This window comes from Nansenia antarctica (assembly GCF_963989245.1).
Source record: "Nansenia antarctica genome assembly, chromosome: 16".
Taxonomy (NCBI): Eukaryota; Metazoa; Chordata; class Actinopteri; order Argentiniformes; family Microstomatidae; genus Nansenia; species Nansenia antarctica.
Window position 1 is genome coordinate 28,434,174 of NC_137686.1, and position 18,499 is coordinate 28,452,672.

The 18,499-nt window shown below is 47.8% G+C and overlaps 1 protein-coding gene across 1 annotated transcript; it reads left to right on the forward strand.

Moving 5' to 3' along the window:
• Positions 1 to 970: 970 nt before the first annotated feature.
• dnai2b (dynein, axonemal, intermediate chain 2b) lies at positions 971 to 17,987 on the forward strand (the record flags this gene model as incomplete). Its single annotated transcript, XM_080546763.1, has 12 exons — positions 971 to 1,153; positions 4,011 to 4,172; positions 4,962 to 5,086; positions 7,061 to 7,203; positions 7,463 to 7,576; positions 11,109 to 11,248; positions 13,579 to 13,701; positions 14,106 to 14,329; positions 14,996 to 15,131; positions 15,732 to 15,878; positions 16,219 to 16,440; positions 17,871 to 17,987. The coding sequence occupies 12 exons, from the start codon at positions 971 to 973 to the stop codon at positions 17,916 to 17,918; spliced, it is 1,767 nt and encodes a 588-aa protein (XP_080402889.1). The 3' UTR covers positions 17,919 to 17,987.
• Between the last annotated feature and the right edge of the window lie 512 nt (positions 17,988 to 18,499).

Consider the following 18,499-nt stretch of genomic DNA (forward strand, 5'->3'; position numbering starts at 1 on the left):
GAGTTGGACTTGTGATCGGAAGGTTGTGAGTTCAAATCCCGCCTGAAACCACACCACTACTAGTGTGCCCTTGAGTAAGGCACTTAGCTTCAGTTACTCCAGGGGGAATGTCCCTGTCATTCGTAATTGTAAATCGCTTTGGATTAAAAGCGTCTGCTAAATGGCAAAATTAAAATTAATTAAAAGTAATTAATTAAAATTATAGATAGGCAGGCAGATAGCCAGGCAGGCAGACAGACAGACAGATAGGTAGATAGATAGGCAGGCAGGCAGGCAGGCAGATAGGCAGGCAGATAGGCAGGCAGACAGGCAGGCAGGCAGACAGACAAGTAGATAGATAGATAGACAGGCAGACAGACTTTTTATGCACCCAAATTGTGGAATGTTGTTTACAATAGGGATGCAACCTCAGCACATAGTGTTCAAGTCAAGACTAAAAACTAAATGACTAAATAGTTAAATTATGATTATATAATAATAATTATTATTATTATTGTTGTTTTTACTAACTTCTTTTGTTTTACTTTTTATTTGTACTGTAATTTCCGAGAGGTGTCTGTTTACATCAAATTGTGACACATATAGTCTGAATTAATCTATTCTTATTCTCTCCATGGGCTTTGAGTAATGAGAAAAGCACTATACAAAATGAATGCATTATTATTATTATTATTATTATTATTAATAATATTATTATTATTATGATCTCCCCCTCCCCCCCTGTGCTCATGTTATCTGTTGCCTGTTGTTTCTGTGTCTTCTGTTTTTCCCATATTGTCAGCGTCTTTGAGCCCTGGAAAAAGCGGCATATAAATAAATACAATGAATTATTATTTATTATGATTATGATTAGGGATAATGTTACAGGTGAAACTCCACAGTTCATGGCAATTCAACTGTTGGCAGGTAAAAAAGTGGAGCCTAGCCTGTATCAAATGTATTCACACTTCTTTCCCAACAGAAAAACTAAATGGAGATCGTCTATGTGTACACGAGGAAGCGCAGCGAGTTCGGCAGACAGTGTAACTTCTCTGACCGGCCTGCTGAGCTGCACGTGGACATCATCCCGGACCCCTCGCAGGCTCTCCACTTCATTGCGAGAGACCCTTGTGATGTCCCCATACAGTGTTCACAGGAGATGTCCGAACATGAGGTGAGGTGGTGGAGGTGTACTGACTGAATTACATTCACATTCACATTTACATGTTAAGGGATATTGGTGGTCTAGTGGATAGTGAGTTGGACTTGTGATCGGAAGGTTGTGAGTTCAAATCCCGCCTGAAGCCACACCACTACTAGTGTTTGCCCTTGAGTAAGGCACTTAGCCCTCAGTTACTCCAGGGGGAATATCCCTGTAATTCATAATTGTAAGTCGCTTTGGATTAAAAGCGTCTGCTAAATGGCAAAATTATTAATTATTATGTTTGGCATTTAGCAGACGCCTTATTCCGAAGCGACTTACAATCGATACATTTGACTAAGGAAGTGAATCATCAATCCACCAGTTCTAGCAGGAAGAGTAATCTAGCTCAGGCCCGGGGCCACTGGCAGTCGTCGTGAAAAAGTTGTTTTTTTCTTTTTTTTCTGGAGAGACAGTACAATGAATGAATTAATGAATTAATTAATGGTCTTTATTGTCATTGATATAGTACAGGTACCAAACAACGACATTTGGGAGGGGGGGCTCCCCTGGTGCTAGGAAAGAAAAACTAAAAACAAGAAGGGAAAAGAGCTGGTTTACATAAATGGAGGGCAGTAGAGTCTTAGGAGGCATAGTAAAGGGGAAAAGTAGGTGTCTCAGGAGACACAGTGCTGGGGGGTAGTAGATGTCTCAGGAGGGACAGTGCTGGGGGGTAGTAGATGTCTCAGGAGAAACAGTGCTGGGGGGTAGTAGATGTCTCAGGAGACACAGTGCTGGGGGGTAGTAGATGTCTCAGGAGAAACAGTACAGGGGGGTAGTAGGTGTCTCAGGAGACACAGTGCTGGGGGGTAGTAGATGTCTCAGGAGACACAGTGCTGGGGGGTAGTAGATGTCTCAGGAGACACAGTGCTGGGGGGTAGTAGATGTCTCAGGAGACACAGTGCTGGGGGGTAGTAGATGTCTAAGGAGACACAGTGCTGGGGGGTAGTAGATGTCTCAGGAGACACAGTGCTGGGGGGTAGTAGATGTCTCAGGAGACACAGTGCTGGGGGGTAGTAGATGTCTCAGGAGACGCAGTGCTGGGGGGTAGTAGATGTCTCAGGAGACACAGTGCTGGGGGTAGTAGATGTCTCAGGAGACGCAGTGCTGGGGGGTAGTAGATGTCTCAGGAGGAGCAGTGCTGGGGGGTAGTAGATGTCTCAGGAGACGCAGTGCAGGGGGGTAGTAGATGTCTCAGGAGGAGCAGTTAAGGTGTAACCTGAAGAGATGGGTCTTCATTAGGCTCTCATGTACTCACTAGCGTTAAGTCTTAAGCCAACACATGGGCTTACACCACAAAGCCATGGGCCATGGGCTTTGTTTTCATTGTCTATGATGGATATCAGATAATATACAACAGTTAGTGGCAAGAGGCATTCCATGAGTGCTGATATACAGTATAAAGGCCAATGCACACGGAGTGCGATTTTGTCGCACGACAACATTCGATTCTCAATTCACACCAATGAATGAATGAATGTGAATGGAGAATCGAATGTTGCCGTGCGACAATATCGAATCGCACGCCGTGTGCATTGTCTCATTGGGTCTCATTCAAAACAATGGAATCGAATTCGGCGGTGCGACTAAATCGCACGCCGTGTGCATTGGCCTTTTAACTATATGTATCACTCCGCCGCACAGATGTTCTACTAAATGACCGTTAATTAGACTACATGTTTGTGTTCAGGTTACTGGGCAACAGTCCATTTGAAGTTCAGTTGCGGAACTATTTCTTGTTTATTTTTATGATTAAATAAACAAACAAATCATAATCTGTTGTCGCTTAGTACTGTTAACTAATAAATGGCGTTGTAGAACTGTTGTATAAAAGCAATATCACACTGGAGGTCGTGCTGTTATACTGAATATACCTGCGGCCTCGTACCTACGACCCAATCACAGCCGTGCTGATATTCAGTATAACACACTCCCTCTCCTGTGACATTGCTTAAATATCTGTTGGGAGAATTAAACGCTTTGTTTATGTTAGGCCCAGCACTCGAGTTGACCCGGGATGATCCCCCTTCTAAAACTGCCATCCCCCCTTTCCATCCCTGATGTCATTTTATCAGTGAACGTGGTATTAAAAAGAGCAGTGGTTCCATGCTAGCCCAGGGACCGACTCCCAATTCTGAGGTGCCTTGGTCAAGAGCAATGACAGGAGTATCTGACACCTAACATCCATAACATGCATGTTGTTTTAGGAGTATAATAATTATCTTTATGCTTTAATAATAATCAAAAGGGTACACAGTTGGTCTCCCACCCTCTGCGCTGTCATCAGCACAAATTGTCCCCATATGATAAAATCCACCATCCCCCCTGTCGTGTTAAAAAAATAAGTAATTGCCCGTTCGTCCCGCTCTTATCCAGATCAACACACATGCGCTGTTGTTTTCCTATGGACAGCCTCGATGCGTCGTTTCTAACCGGAGCGAAACCACCCTTTTCAAGCGGAGCATGCGTCGGTTCTTTGCTCCGGGAGCGACTTCGAATGCGCGTTTCTCACAGCTCCAAACGACGCAGAGCGAAGCGAATTTTATCCTAAACTCCGACTCCAAGTGAAGCAAATGTCCTAGTGAGAACACACCGTTAGTACTCGTGCTCTTGTTCAAAGACGATGAAGTTGAATCTTGAATCTCATGATGAGATAATAGGCAGCTAACTGGCAGCTAACTGGCTCTCATACCAAAAGCTGTTTTATCCAGACAGACTGCCCCCCCCCCCCCCCCCCCCCCCCCTTCTGTCTGTAACTAGGCCCGACGCTCACAGCCGTTGGGGACGGTGTGTGTGTTCCAGAATGTTTGGTGAACATGTTTCTGTTTAGGTGAACACAGAACGCTTTGAGTCAGAGACCAGGGGGATAAACCACGTGGAGGGCGGCTGGCCCAAAGACGTCAACTCCCACGAGGTGGAGCAGACCATCCGCTTCAGGAAGAAGGTGGAGAAGGACGAAACTTACGTCAACACCATCATGCAGCTGGGCAGCGTGAGTGTCAAAGAGTTAAGCAGACGTTAACCCCCGTTAACTTTCTTTGTTTGGGGGGGTTTTAAAGTTATTTTTTCTGAGTGGGGCAGTCCCACTCATATTTGTTCATCTTATTGGACAGATACAGTGAAGACAGACAGGAAAGTAAGGAGAAGAAGGGAGAGAGAGAGGGCATGTCAGCAGGGCATGGGGGCCGGATTAGAACCCATGCTGACATGGGCATATGTGTGCACTGTAGACCGCGGTGCTAGACCACTGGACCACCCCAGGCCATGGTGCTAGACCACTGGACCACCCCAGGCCATGGTGCTAGACCACTGGACCACCCCAGGCCATGGTGCTAGACCACTGGACCACCCCAGGCCACTTGTTAGTTTTTTTTTTTACTTAGTTTTTCTTTTAAGGTAGTTTTACTTGGAGTGAATTAGAGAATAGAGTACATGATGATCTCTTCAAGTCTCTTGCAAACCTCATTTGAAAAGAGCAAATCGCTAATGACTAAAAAACCTGATTGTCGACAAGATAGAGACAATTAAGTGTGACAGAGAGAAAAAAGGGAGAGTGAGGGAGCGTGAGAGGAAAGAATAAAGGGAGACAGCGAGTGTAATTACAGTTACTTCTCCGTCTCAGAGACCTCTACCCCCCCCACCTCCCCTCCCCTCCCCTCCCCTCCCCTCCCCTCCCCTCCCCTCCCCCCCTCCCCTCCCCTCCCCTCCCCTCCCCTCCCCTCCCCCCCTCCCCTCCCCTCCCCTCCCCTCCCCTCCCCTCCCCTCCCCCTATCTAACACAGATCATGGAGCACTGCATCAAACAGAACAATGCTGTTGACATTTACCAAGGGTACTTTGAAGAGGAGGAGGAGGAGGCGGAGGAGACAGAGGAGCAGCCTTATGCCAAAACCATCAACGTTTTCAGGTGCCTGTCCCCAATTAGACCTCACACAATGACTGTGTTTACATGCACACCATATTCCGACTAACCCATTAAGGCCTAAAACGAGAATTAGAATAACCCCCTAAAACCTGACGGTTTTCTGGAAATTCAACAAAAGTGTCAACGCCTACTAAAAAAAATATTTCTCAGCCTCTGTAGCAGATAGAAACGAAATTCAAAAAGTATTTAAAAGCTTACACCAGTGGCTTTCATCGGGATTTGAGTTTATTATTTATTAAGGAGTCCAAACCTTCATTAAAAATAATTTAAGCACTATTTTCAATAAAAAGAAATAAAAAGAAAGTGTGGCAGTTCAGGCACAGAGTCCAGGACAGAGGGCAGTCCCCTCACATAATCCATGTCAGCTGCCTGGTTGTCCTGGAGGTGGAGATACCTGAACATCCAGATATAGATTCATGTAAGTTACCTTGGATGAAAGCAATATAACACATACACCATTGGAAGAAATATAAATAGTTCTCTTTAGCCTACTATAATAATAATAATAATAATAATAATAATAATAATAATAATAATAATAATAATAATAATAATAAAAGACACCTAAAGTAATAGGAGACATAAACATAGTCATTTCTTATTATACTATCATCACAATTAATTAGTATTATTATTGTTATTACCTCCAGAGACAAATCTGTCCCGGGACATGTGCTTTGGGAAATTGGTCTTGAAGAGATCTTTCTTCTGTTACCAGTAGTCTCTCCGAACTGACAGTATAAGAAGCCCCATACTGATGCACGGGCCAATAAAAGTCTTAATCTCCGTCAGACTAATGTCAGCCCACTTTGGTAGCTTGTAGTGGTTGGGCGGGCGTTTAACCCACAGCTAGGCCATAAAGGCCGATTTAAAGTTCTGCGTTGAATTTACGTGCGTAGCTTACGTAATCTACGTAAGGGGTCTCGCACTTTACACTTCTGCGTAGGCCGTGCTGCAATTACACCGTCACATCGCTAGGTGGCAGTGTGTTTTCTATGCCCCTGTGCTGTGTCTCTTCCGGTTAGGAACTCAACGGAGCTCAAAGCTCAAAGCGGCATAATAGCGATCTTTTTGTTGTTATGCTTGTTGTAAATAAAAGTTCTATGATGCATTGAAATGACATTAAACTAAGATAATACGATGGTTATCATAATTTTTCAAATCTTTATTAATAAGTAATTACAGAAAAAGTAAATGACATTTCTATCATGGCTTCCGCATTTTGGCCGACGAGAGAGTCGGAATCTTGTCGGAATCATGTGCTACCAAGCGGACCAATCACAGAGCTTACGGTTGCGTAGAAACTGACGCGTTCTTAAATTTTTGGAGATGTGCACGTCAACTCTCTCCGTAGGCAAGGCGGGCCCACGCGGGACAACGCAAGGCTACGGCGTCGATTTTACGCAGAAGTTTAAATCGGCCTTAACGCTTGTATCCAACATAGTCCTCCGTTATTGTGTTCTCCGGCTCGCGCTTTTGAAGCCCAGTTTAACTACAACACTCCTGCTGATCCACTCTGTCCTCGACATTGGAAGACAAGAGCGAGAAGAAATAGTGAACGAGTGTATCGCCTTCCGGCCTGCTATGCTGTCCCTAACAACTACACAACCCAGGATTCCCTGCCAATCGAGCATACGCAGACGTAACTGAATATTCCGAAAGCACACACACACACACACACACATACACACACACACACACACACACGTACACACACACGTACACTTACACACAGTGTAACATGCGGTAAGCAGCATGTTTTCAGTGGGGTGTGGTGACGTTAAAAGGATATCCTGTGAGGTCGTCAGGAAACAGGATGATGCAACAGATAAGCCCCACCCACAGCTAAGCCCCGCCCACAGTTAAACCCTGCCCACAGTTAAGCCCCGCCCACATGGCCCAGTCTCAACAGTCTAGACTCTACACTATAACTTACCTCCATACGTTTCCCTCCAGGGATCCTAACGAAATCAAGCGCACCGCCACCGGTCTCTCATGGCACCCCGACGGCGGCAACAAGATGGCAGTCGCCTACTCCTCTCTCGACTTCCAGAAAGCCGCTAAAGACATGAGCTACGACTCCTACATCTGGGACATCGGTAGGCATAGATACTACTAAAGACATGAGCTACGACCCCTACATCTGGGACACCGGTAGGCATAGATACTACTCTTAAGTTTGTTTCATCATCAAAAGTACCCCCCCCCCCCCCCCTCTAACAACCTCAAACTCACTCTCTAACATCTTGTGACGTTGACAGACAAACGTGTGTTCTTCGATTGCGTCTGATTGGCTGTTGTTATCCAGTGATGTCAGGTGAGTCACCTGTGTGGTTGTGTTCCCGCTGGCCTCCCCAGAGAACCCCAACAGCCCAGAGATGACCCTGAAGCCTGCGTCGCCTCTCGTCTGCCTGGAGTACAACCCCAAAGACTGCCACGTCCTGGTGGGGGGCAGCTACAACGGACAGATCGGTGGGTCCCTCTGCTTCCTGCTTCCCTCTGCTTCCTGCCTTTCTTAGATATTTTTGCCAAGGGGCGCTTAGGTGGCGTAGTGGACTAAGTGTTGACCACGTAACCGCAGGGTTCCTGGTTCGATTCCGGTCGCGGACATATCCTGCATGTCATCCCTTCTCTCTCTTTCACCCATCCTTCCTGTCATCCCTTCTCTCTCTCTCTCTCCCATCCTTCCTGTCATCCCTCCTCTCGCTCACCCATCCTTCCTGTCATCCCTCCTCTCTCTCTCACCCATCCTTCCTGTCATCCCTTCTCTCTCTCTCTCTCACCCATCCTTCCTGTCATCCCTTCTCTCTCTCTCTCTCTCTCTCACCCATCCTTCCTGTCACCCCTTCTCTCTCTCTCTCTCACCCATCCTTCCTGTCATCCCTTCTCTCTCTCACCCATCCTTCCTGTCAAATCTCTACTGTCTCTAACACAATAAAAAAAAGGGATTTACCCACTCAGAAAAAAATACTTTAAAAAAAGAGAGATATTTCTCCCAAGTGCTTATATTTAATTCAACTTTATTGGCCATGTGCAGTGCACCAGGATACATGACTTGGTATTCTACCATGCTGAACAAGCTACAGTACATACAACAAGACCACAACACAATAATACTCAAGACACACAATATATACAGTACCAATACCAGTGAATAAATATACTGTTACAACTTAGTGCAAGAACATGTAAAGTGCAAGGTGCAATGATCAGGAGTTATGGAGGAGGGCTGAGTGGCTTTGGGGAAGAAACTGTTCAAGTGTTGTGATGTTTTTGTCCTGGTGGCCCTGTAGCGCTGTCCAGAAGGGAGTAATGTAAACAAGCTGTGAGCTGGATGTGACGTGAGGGGTCAGCCACAACCTTGCGTGCTCTCTTCAGTGATCTGGAGCTATGGAGGTCTGTGATGGGAGGCAGGGGGCAGCCGGTGATCCGCTCAGCTGTCCGTACGACTCTGTAGCTTGGCCTTGGATCAGGCAGACGCAGAGTCGTACCAGACATAGGGCTTTCACACCGGCAAAGAACCGTGCCGGTTCGCGTTCGCATTCGGAAACCTCCGAACGTTGGCACTGTCTGGCGAACGAGCCCGCGTTCATACCAGTGTATCGTTCGCCAGACAGCGCCAACGTTCAGAGGTTTCCGAACGCGAACCGGCACGGTTCTTTGCCGGTGTGAAAGCCCTAACAGTGATGGAAGATGTTAGGATGCTCTGTATACATTATATATATATAGAGATGTTATGGTACATGTGGGAATACGGTTTATGTCGGTATTTCCAGGGACATGGCAGCATAAAACGTTGACTTGGTGCATAACCCTAACCCTAGCACCCTAGCCCCTAACCCTAGCACCCTAGCACCTAACCCTAACCCTAGTTTTCCCACATGTACCGTATTCCCACATGTACCGTAACACATATACTGTATATATATATATATATAAATAGCACGACGACTGCCAATGGCCCCAGGCCTGAGCATAGATGACTTTCTCCTGCTCTGACTGGAGGACAGATGATTGGATAAAGGCGTCTGCTCAATGTAAAAAAAAAAAAAAGAAATAAAAACAAAAATAAAATAAAGGTCCTCTGTGGCTCAGGTGCCACATTTGCAAATTCTCAGGCAATGTGTCGTGCTTTGTGTCAGCTCCTTGTGTCGTCCTAAAGGGACTACTTCGGAGACCGTGCCTTCTCACGAGCTGCACCCCGCCTCTGGAACTCTCTCCCTCAGCCACTCAGAGACTCTGGAACTCTCCACTTTTAAATCCCACCTCAAAACCTACCTGTTCTCCCACGCATACAACCTCCCCTACCCCTAACCATCTCCCCTAACCCTGCCACCCCCCCTCCCCCCCTGGACATGCATACAACCTCCCCTACCCCTATCCATCTCCCCTAACCCTGCCACCCCCCCTCCCCCCCTGGACATGCATACAACCTCCCCTACCCCTAACCATCTCCCCTAACCCTGCCACCCCCCCTCCCCTCCTGGACATGCATACAACCTCCCCTACCCCTAACCCACTGGGTGCTGGTAGGCAAACTGGCTAGTAGTCGCTCTATGTGTAGAGGGCTGCAAGGGAATTTTCCTGGCTACATAGTGTACAGGTTTTTACTTTTGCCTGCTCGCGGCTCTGTCAGTATTGATTGATTGATTGATTGACTGATTGACTGAAAATGTTCATTGTGTGAAGCGCATTGAGTTGCATCTTGTAAGAAATGCGCTATACAAATAAAATTTGATTTGATTTGATTTGATTAACCATCTCCCCTAACCCTGCCACCCTGGACATGCATACAACCTCCCCTACCCCTAACCATCTCCCCTAACCCTGCCACCCCCCCCTCCCCCCCTGGACATGCATACAACCTCCCCTACCCCTAACCATCTCCCCTAACCCTGCCACCCCCCCCTCCCCCCCTGGACATGCATACAACCTCCCCTACCCCTAACCATCTCCCCTAACCCTGCCACCCCCCCTCCCCCCCTGGACATGCATACAACCTCCCCTACCCCTAACCATCTCCCCTAACCCTGCCACCCCCCCCTCCACCCCTGGACATGCATACAACCTCCCCTACCCCTAACCATCTCCCCTAACCCTGCCACCCCCCCCTCCACCCCTGGACATGCATACAACCTCCCCTACCCCTAACCATCTCCCCTAACCCTGCCACCCCCCCCTCCACCCCTGGACATGCATACAACCTCCCCTACCCCCTAACCATCTCCCCTAACCCTGCCACCCCCCCCTCCACCCCTGGACATGCATACAACCTCCCCTACCCCTACCCATCTCCCCTAACCCTGCCACCCCCCTCCACCCCTGGACATTGCTGTGTTAATTGTTCCCTGTACCTGTTCGTTAACTCTGTGTTCTATGTGCTCATGTTATCTGTTGTTAACTCTGTGTTCTATGTGTCATGTTATCTGTTGTTAACTCTGTGTTCTGTTTCATGTTATCTGTTGTTAACTCTGTGTTCTATGTGCTCATGTTATCTGTTGTTAACTCTGTGTTCTATGTGCTCATGTTATCTGTTGTTAACTCTGTGTTCTATGTGTCATGTTATCTGTTGTTAACTCTGTGTTCTATGTGCTCATGTTATCTGTTGTTAACTCTGTGTTCTATGTGTCATGTTATCTGTTGTTAACTCTGTGTTCTATGTGTCATGTTGTCTGTTGTTAACTCTGTGTTCTATGTGTCATGTTGTCTGTTGTTAACTCTGTGTTCTATGTGTCATGTTATCAGTTGTTAACTCTGTGTTCTATGTGCTCATGTTATCTGTTGTTAACTCTGTGTTCTATGTGTCATGTTATCTGTTGTTAACTCTGTGTTCTATGTGCTCATGTTATCTGTTGCTTGTTGTTTCTGTGTTTTCTGTTTTTCCCATATTGTCAGTGTCTTTGAGCCCCGGAAAAACGCTGTGTGCGTGTGCGCGTGCGTGTGCGTGTGCGTGTGCGCGTGCGCGTGTAACTGTGTAACTAACTAACTGACTGTCTCTGAGCAGCTTATTGGGACACTCGCAGAGGCAGCCAGCCCGTGGAGACGTCCACCATAGAGCACAGCCACAGAGACCCCGTCTACAAAGTCATCTGGCTGCAGTCCAAGACTGGCACCGACGCCTTCTCCGCCTCTACCGACGGCCAGGTGAGACAACCTGTCCTCTGTCGCCTGTGTTGTCACCTGTCCCCTGTCCCCTGTGTTGTCACCTGTCCCTTGTCACCTGTCCCCTGTCACCTGTCGCCTGTCCCCTGTCGCCTGTGCTCTGTCGCCTGTCCCCTGTCCCCTGTCTCCTGTCCCTTGTCACCTGTCCCCTGTCCCTTGTCATCTGTCCCCAGTCCTCTGTCCCTTGTCCCCTGTCCCCTGTCCCCTGTCCCCTGTCCTCTGTCACCTGTCCCCTGTCCTCTGTCCCTTGTCCCCTGTCACCTGTCCCCTGTCACCTGTCCTCTGTCACCTGTCCTCTGTCCCTTGTCCCCTGTCACCTGTCCCCTGTCACCTGTCCTCTGTCACCTGTCCTCTGTCCCTTGTCCCCTGTCACCTGTCCCCTGTCGCCTGTCACCTGTCCCCTGTCACCTGTTCCCTGTTGCCTGTCACCTGTCCCCTGTCACCTGTTCCCTGTCGCCTGTCCCCTGTCCCTTGTCCCCTGTCCCTTGTCCCCTGTCCCCTGTCCCCTGTCCCCTGTCCCCTGTCCCCTGTCCTCTGTCCCCAGTCCCCTGTCCCTTGTCCCCTGTCCCCTGTCCCCTGTCCCCTGTCCCCTGTCCTCTGTCCCCAGTCCCCTGTCCCTTGTCCCCTGTCCCCTGTCCCCTGTCCCCTGTCCCTTGTCCCCTGTCACCTGTCCCCTGTCCCTTGTCCCCTGTCACCTGTCCTCTGTCCCCAGCCCCTTGTCCCCTGTCACCTGTCCCCTGTCCCTTGTCACCTGCCCCCTGTCCCTTGTCCCCTGTCCCCTGTCCCTTGTCCCCTGTCCCTTGTCCCCTGTCACCTGTCCCTTGTCACCTGTCGCCTGTCCCCTGTTCCTTGTCACCTGTCCCCTGTCGCCTGTCCCTTGTCCCCTGTCCCTTGCCCCCTGTCACCTGTCCCTTGTCCCCTGTCCCCAGTCCTCTGTCCCCTGTCCCTTGTCGCCTGTCCCCTGCCCCCTGTCACCTGTCCCCTGTCCCTTGTCCCCTGTCCCTTGTCCCCTGTCCCTTGTCACATGTCCCTTGTCGCCTGTCCCCTGTCCCTTGTCCCCTGTCCCTTGTCACATGTCCCTTGTCGCCTGTCCCTTGTCACCTGTCCCTTGTCCCTTGTCACCTGTCCCTTGTCGCCTGTCACCTGTCCCCTGTCCCCTGTCCCTTGTCGCCTGTCCCTTGTCCCCTGTCCCCTGTCCCTTGTCGCCTGTCCCTTGTCCCCTGTCCCCTGTCCCTTGTCGCCTGTCCCTTGTCCCCTGTCCTCTGTCCACTGTCCCCTGTCCCTTGTCCCCTGTCCCCTGTCGCATGTTCCCTGTCACCTGTCTCCTGTCACCTGTCCCTTGTCCCCTGTCGCCTGTCCCTTGTCCCCTGTCCCTTGTCCCCTGTCCCCTGTCCTCTGTCACCTGTCGCCTGTCCCTTGTCACCTGTCCCCTGTCCCTTGTCGCCTGTCCCCTGTCACCTGTCCCCTGTCCCTTGTCACCTGTCCCCTGTCACCTGTCCCCTGTCACCTGTCACATGTCACCTGTCACCCTAGAGAGTGCTTCTTTTTTTTTAGCCTGCCTCCTACACAGAAAAACTGCAAAATAGCTTCATAGCTTCATACTATCTTATCCTGAAGTGATTTTGAAAATGTAAGGATACTGGGTGGTAGAACGCACATATCTAGGACAAGTCATGAAAGGAGGGTCCTGAAATTTGATGGAGTGCAAAGACTTTTCTTTACTCACAGACTTCACTGGTGTCCCACGGGCCCCCCAAGGGTTCAGTACCACTCTGGCCTGTTGTTCTGGCTTGGCTTGAGAAGGCAGACTATTTTACTTTGTATAGCACTTATCAAGACAGCAGTCACCAAGTGCTACACGGTACATGTGGTAGCATGCAGCATAACACAGCAAGTAAACAGACAACAAATGAAATATAATTCATAAAATCTAAACAAGCAGTGAAACAAATGATGAAATGATCAAATCAATACAGATATCAGAAGTAAAAAAAAAAAGAGAAAACAACTGATAAAAAACGCCATCCTGTATAAGTGGGGTTTTAAAACGTTTTTTTTTTTTTTTTAAGACGTGCGTTCTACCACCCAGTATCCTGACATGTTCAAAATCACATCAGGATAAGTTAGTATAAAGCTATTTTGCCGTTTTTCTGTGTCGGAAGCAGGCTAATAATTTACAAGCGGCCAACTAGTGGTCGTTGTGTGTAAATAGCAGCTTCCCCATTGTAAAGAGGGGGCTCGAGGCGGCTCTTATAGTAGGTAAAAAAGGCGCGGCTGGTCTAGTGTTAACATGAGGCCCGTGTGTGGTCCAGGTGCTGTGGTGGGACATCCGTAAGATGAGCGAGCCCACGGAGAGGCTGGTGCTGGACCCCAGTAAGAAGGGGGACCTGGACAACGCCTTGGGGGCCATCTCACTGGAGTTTGAGACCACCATGGTGAGGCTCTCTCACCTGAGACCAGCACGCCAGCTTCTATGAATGTGTGTGATAGACACTACTGTCATGAGGACATCTCTGTTTGTCTATTTTTGAATGTGTATGAATTAGTATGATGAAAAACTAACTGTCCTTTAGTATGATAAGAACCCACAGTGTTTCCCACAGTGTTTTTCCCACAGGACTTTGTGAGACCTTTAGATGGTTGGGTCAGTGGACCTCGAACCATCTAAGGCAGCGATTCCCAACCTATGGGCCGCGGCCCTCTGGTGGTCCGCGAGGGTACTGCAAGTGGGCCACCATATCATGGGCAGAATATCTTTTTATAATAGGGGAGCCAACAGGAGAGAGGAGAGGTGTCAATAAAGTTATTCAAAGACCTAGTCAACTTTTTTTTTCTTCAGCCCACCAAGTTCATGGTGGGGACAGAGCAGGGGCTGGTGGTCTCCTGCAACCGCAAGGCCAAGACCCCGGCGGAGAAGATAGTCTGCACATACAGCGGCCACCACGGCCCCATCTACGCCCTGCAGAGGAACCCCTTCTTCCCCAAGAACTTCCTGACCATCGGCGATTGGACGGCTCGCATCTGGTCCGAAGACATCAAGGAGTCCTCCATCATGTGGACGAAGTAAAGGCCCCTAAAAAAACAAAACGACAACTTAAAATACCTCGTAGATAGAATACCTCGTAGATAGAATACCTCGTAGATAGGATACCTCATAGATAAGATACCTCGTAGATAGAATACCTCATAGATAGAATACCTCGTAGATAGAATACCTCATAGATAGAATACCTCGTAGATAGGATACCTCATAGATAGGATACCTCATAGATAGGATACCTCATAGATAGGATACCTCATAGATAGAATACCTCATAGATAGGATACCTCATAGATAGAATACCTCGTAGATACAATACCTCGTAGATACAATACCTCGTAGATAGGATACCTCGTAGATAGGATACCTCATAGATAGGATACCTCATAGATAGGATACCTCATAGATAGGATACCTCATAGATAGGATACCTCGTAGATAGGATACCTCGTAGATACAATACCTCGTAGATACAATACCTCGTAGATAGAATACCTCGTAGATAGGATACCTCGTAGATAGAATACCTCATAGATAGGATACCTCGTAGATAGAATACCTCGTAGATAGAATACCTCGTAGATAGGATACCTCATAGATAGGATACCTCGTAGATAGGATACCTCATAGATAGGATACTTTATTGACCTAAGCTTCAACAAGCCTATGCTATGCTTGACTGCTTGCAGGTACCACATGGCCTACCTGACAGACGGGTGCTGGAGTCCAGTGCGGCCCTCTGTGTTCTACACCATCAAGATGGACGGGACGCTCGACGTGTGGGACTTCCTGTTCAAACAGAACGACCCCACCCTCAGTCTGAAAGTATGTCCCTCCTTCATCGGCTAACACAAACGTGTCATCTTCCCCCAAGCCTCTCGCCCCAAATCTAAATAACCATGTGTGAAACCTCTCTGTTGTTGTTGTTGTTAGATTAGATTTATTGTCCCCAGGGGGAAATACATTTTCACACCACTGTACAGTATACATATATACATACAACACCGTATAACACAGACAACAACAGACAGTACTACACATGACAGACACAAGTACACACACTCAGCGCGGTCTGTTATTTAAGGCAACAATGTCTGCGGGGATCAGGCTTTTGCCAAAGCGAGCCCTACTGCACCTTAGCGTTCTGTACCTACGCCCGGTGGATGACTGTCAGCATGTTGTTGTTGTTGGTGATGTTGTTGTTGTGGTTGTTGATGTTGTTGTTGTGGTTGTTGTTGATGTTGTTGGTGATGATGATGTTGATGTTGTTGTGGTTGTTGTTGTTGATGTTGTTGTTGTGGTTGTTGTTGATGTTGTTGTTGTGGTTGTTGTTGTTGATGTTGTTGTTGTGGTTGTTGTTGATGTTGTTGATGATGTTGATGTAGTTGTTGTTGATGATGATGATGTTGTTGTTGTTGTTGGCAGGTGTGTGACGAGCCCCTGAACTGCCTACGGGTGCAGGACAACGGGCGCTTCCTGGCGTGCGGCTCCCAGGCGGGGACGTGCACCCTGCTGGAGATCTCCCCGGGGCTGTGCTCCCTGCAGAGGAACGAGAAGGCGCTGGCCACCGCCGTGAGTCTAGTCAAAGTCATAATAATAATAATAATAATAATAATAACAATACATTCGACTTATAGCGCTTTTCTAGACACTTTACAAGACGCTTTACAAACTGAGAAGATCGAGTAGTAATAATAAAAAGAAACATATATAACAAGTATAGGGGTCTAATTAATTTGTTGTATTCCCGCCCAATTGGGCTACTTATGATCACACTGGGTGGTTTTTAGACTGTGGTTAGGCTGGAAAACAATCCCATCTGGCAACACTGTCTGTATCCCAACCCCTCTCCTCTGTGTTCCGTCTCAGATTTTTGAGATGTTTGAGATGTTTGAGATGTTTGATGTTTCAGATGTTTGAGCGGGAGACCAAGCGGGAGAAGATCCTGGAGGCGCGCCACCGCGAGATGCGTCTGAAGGAGCGCAGCCGCTCTGAGCAGAGCAAGGATGAGGAGGCCGGCCGGGAGGGGGAGGGGGAGGACACGGCCGAGGAGCTGATCTCACGCACCGAGGCCGACTTCTACGAGATCGTGGAGGCCGAGGCGAGGAAGAGAGAGAAGGAAGACAAAAAGATGGTCAGCCTGCTGCTGATTATTAATTAAGCAATATCACACAAGAGGGAGTGCTGTTATACTGAATATCAGCACGGCTGTGATTGGGTCATAGGTACGAGGCCGCAGGTATATTCAGTATAACAGCACGACCTCCAGTGTGATATTGCTTTTATACAACAGTGCAATTTATTAGTTAACAGTAATAAGCGACAACAGATTATGATTTGTTTGTTTATTTAATCGTTTATTTTGGCTCTGCCAAACAAAAAATTGTTCCGCAACTGAACTTCAACTGGACTGTTGCCTAGTAACCTGAACACAAACAATAGAACACCTGTGCGGCGGAGTGATACATATAGTTGAAAGTCCCAGTGCTGTTATACTGTATATCGGCACTCATGGAATGCCTCTTGTCCAATCAAATTACTTGGTCAGAACTAACTGTTGTATAATAGTCGTTGCAGGTTCTGTGAAAGGTTTGTAAGGTTAGGAGAGAAAGGAGGGAGCTTGGGGGGGGGGAAGCAGGATTATTTTACCCATGTCAGATGATGTCACTGGTGATTCTAGTCTCAGTGTGACGCGACCGCTGATCGCTTACTTGTTGAGCGTCGCTGCACCTTTTTGTTCTGGGCCCAGTGGCCCATTAAGATAGGAGCCTGTCCTGGGGTCTGTCCTCTCTCTCTGCCTGTCCTGGTGTCTGTCCTCTCTCTCTCTGCCTGTCCTGTCCTCTCTCTCTCTCTCTCTGCCTGTCCTGGGGTCTCTCTCTCTCTCTCTCTGCCTGTCCTGGGGTCTCTCTCTCTCTCTGTCCTAGGGTCTATAATATATAGCTGGCACTGCTTCTCTAGGAAGAGGATGCACTTTCAACCACTCGTTTAGCAGACGCAGTACAGTACCAAGAGTTGTAGGGGGTAGGCGGCTGTGGCGCAGGAGGTAGAGTCACCGTCTAATGATCGCAAGATCGGCCGATCGCCGGTTCAAGCCCAGGCTGGACACATGTCGAAGTGTCCTTGGGGCAAGACACTGAACCCCAAATTGCTCCCTGTGAGCGGGCCGGCGCCTTGCATGGCAGCTTGCAGCCATTGGGGTGTGAATGTGTGAATGAGATATATATATATATTTGGATAAAGGCGCTATATAAGTGCAGTCTGTTTACCATTTAAGTTATTTGCAGGCTCACTCACCGTTTTCCTGTTGCTCCTGCAATTACAGGATTTTTTATTTTTGTTTACCTTTTGGAAGGAACTCTCATAGAAGGAACTCTCATAGAAGGAACTCTCATAGAAGGGACTCTCATAGAAGGGACTCTCATAGAAGGAACTCTCATAGAAGGGGAAACAAGAGTGAATAGATTTCTGGGGGTTTATCTTTGAACTTTTGCAGATGTTTACGAATGACTGCTGATTCAAGCTGAGTACCTGTGTCTTATCAGTTGTCTGCGTGTCTCTTTTCAGGGGAAAGACGTCCTCGGACAGATGAAAGAAGAAGAGGAGACAGCATAGCAATGTCGTCTTGAGTTATATATATACCAATAAAGAAGACAGCGACCATTTTGTATTACTGACATGAACCTATACTTACTTACAGTAAGGGAGATTGAGTTTCTGTTCATACTTAATTCCCATGTATTTGATTGTATCTATAGATCATTTGTGTCATTTATTTTTGTTGTTATAATAATAAAGTCCCGTTGTGTAAATCAGAGATGGTCCTGGATGTGCAGCTGCATTTCAATAATAATAATAACCTTTATTTGTATATCGCTTTTCCTGCAAACATTGCAGCTCAAAGTGCTCCAATCGTTATATAATCATAATGTAATTATTTAGTCAAGGCAATATTAAAAAGAAGACCTGAGAGCTCTATTGGGCTGATATGCTAGCAGAAGACCTGAGAGCTCTATTGGGCTGATATGCTAGCAGAAGACCTGAGAGCTCTATTGGGCTGATATGCTAGCAGAAGACCTGAGAGCTCTATTGGGCTGATATGCTAGCAGAAGACCTGAGAGCTCTATTGGGCTGATATGCTAGCAGAAGACCTGAGAGCTCTATTGGGCTGATATGCTAGCTAGCAGAAGGTCTTT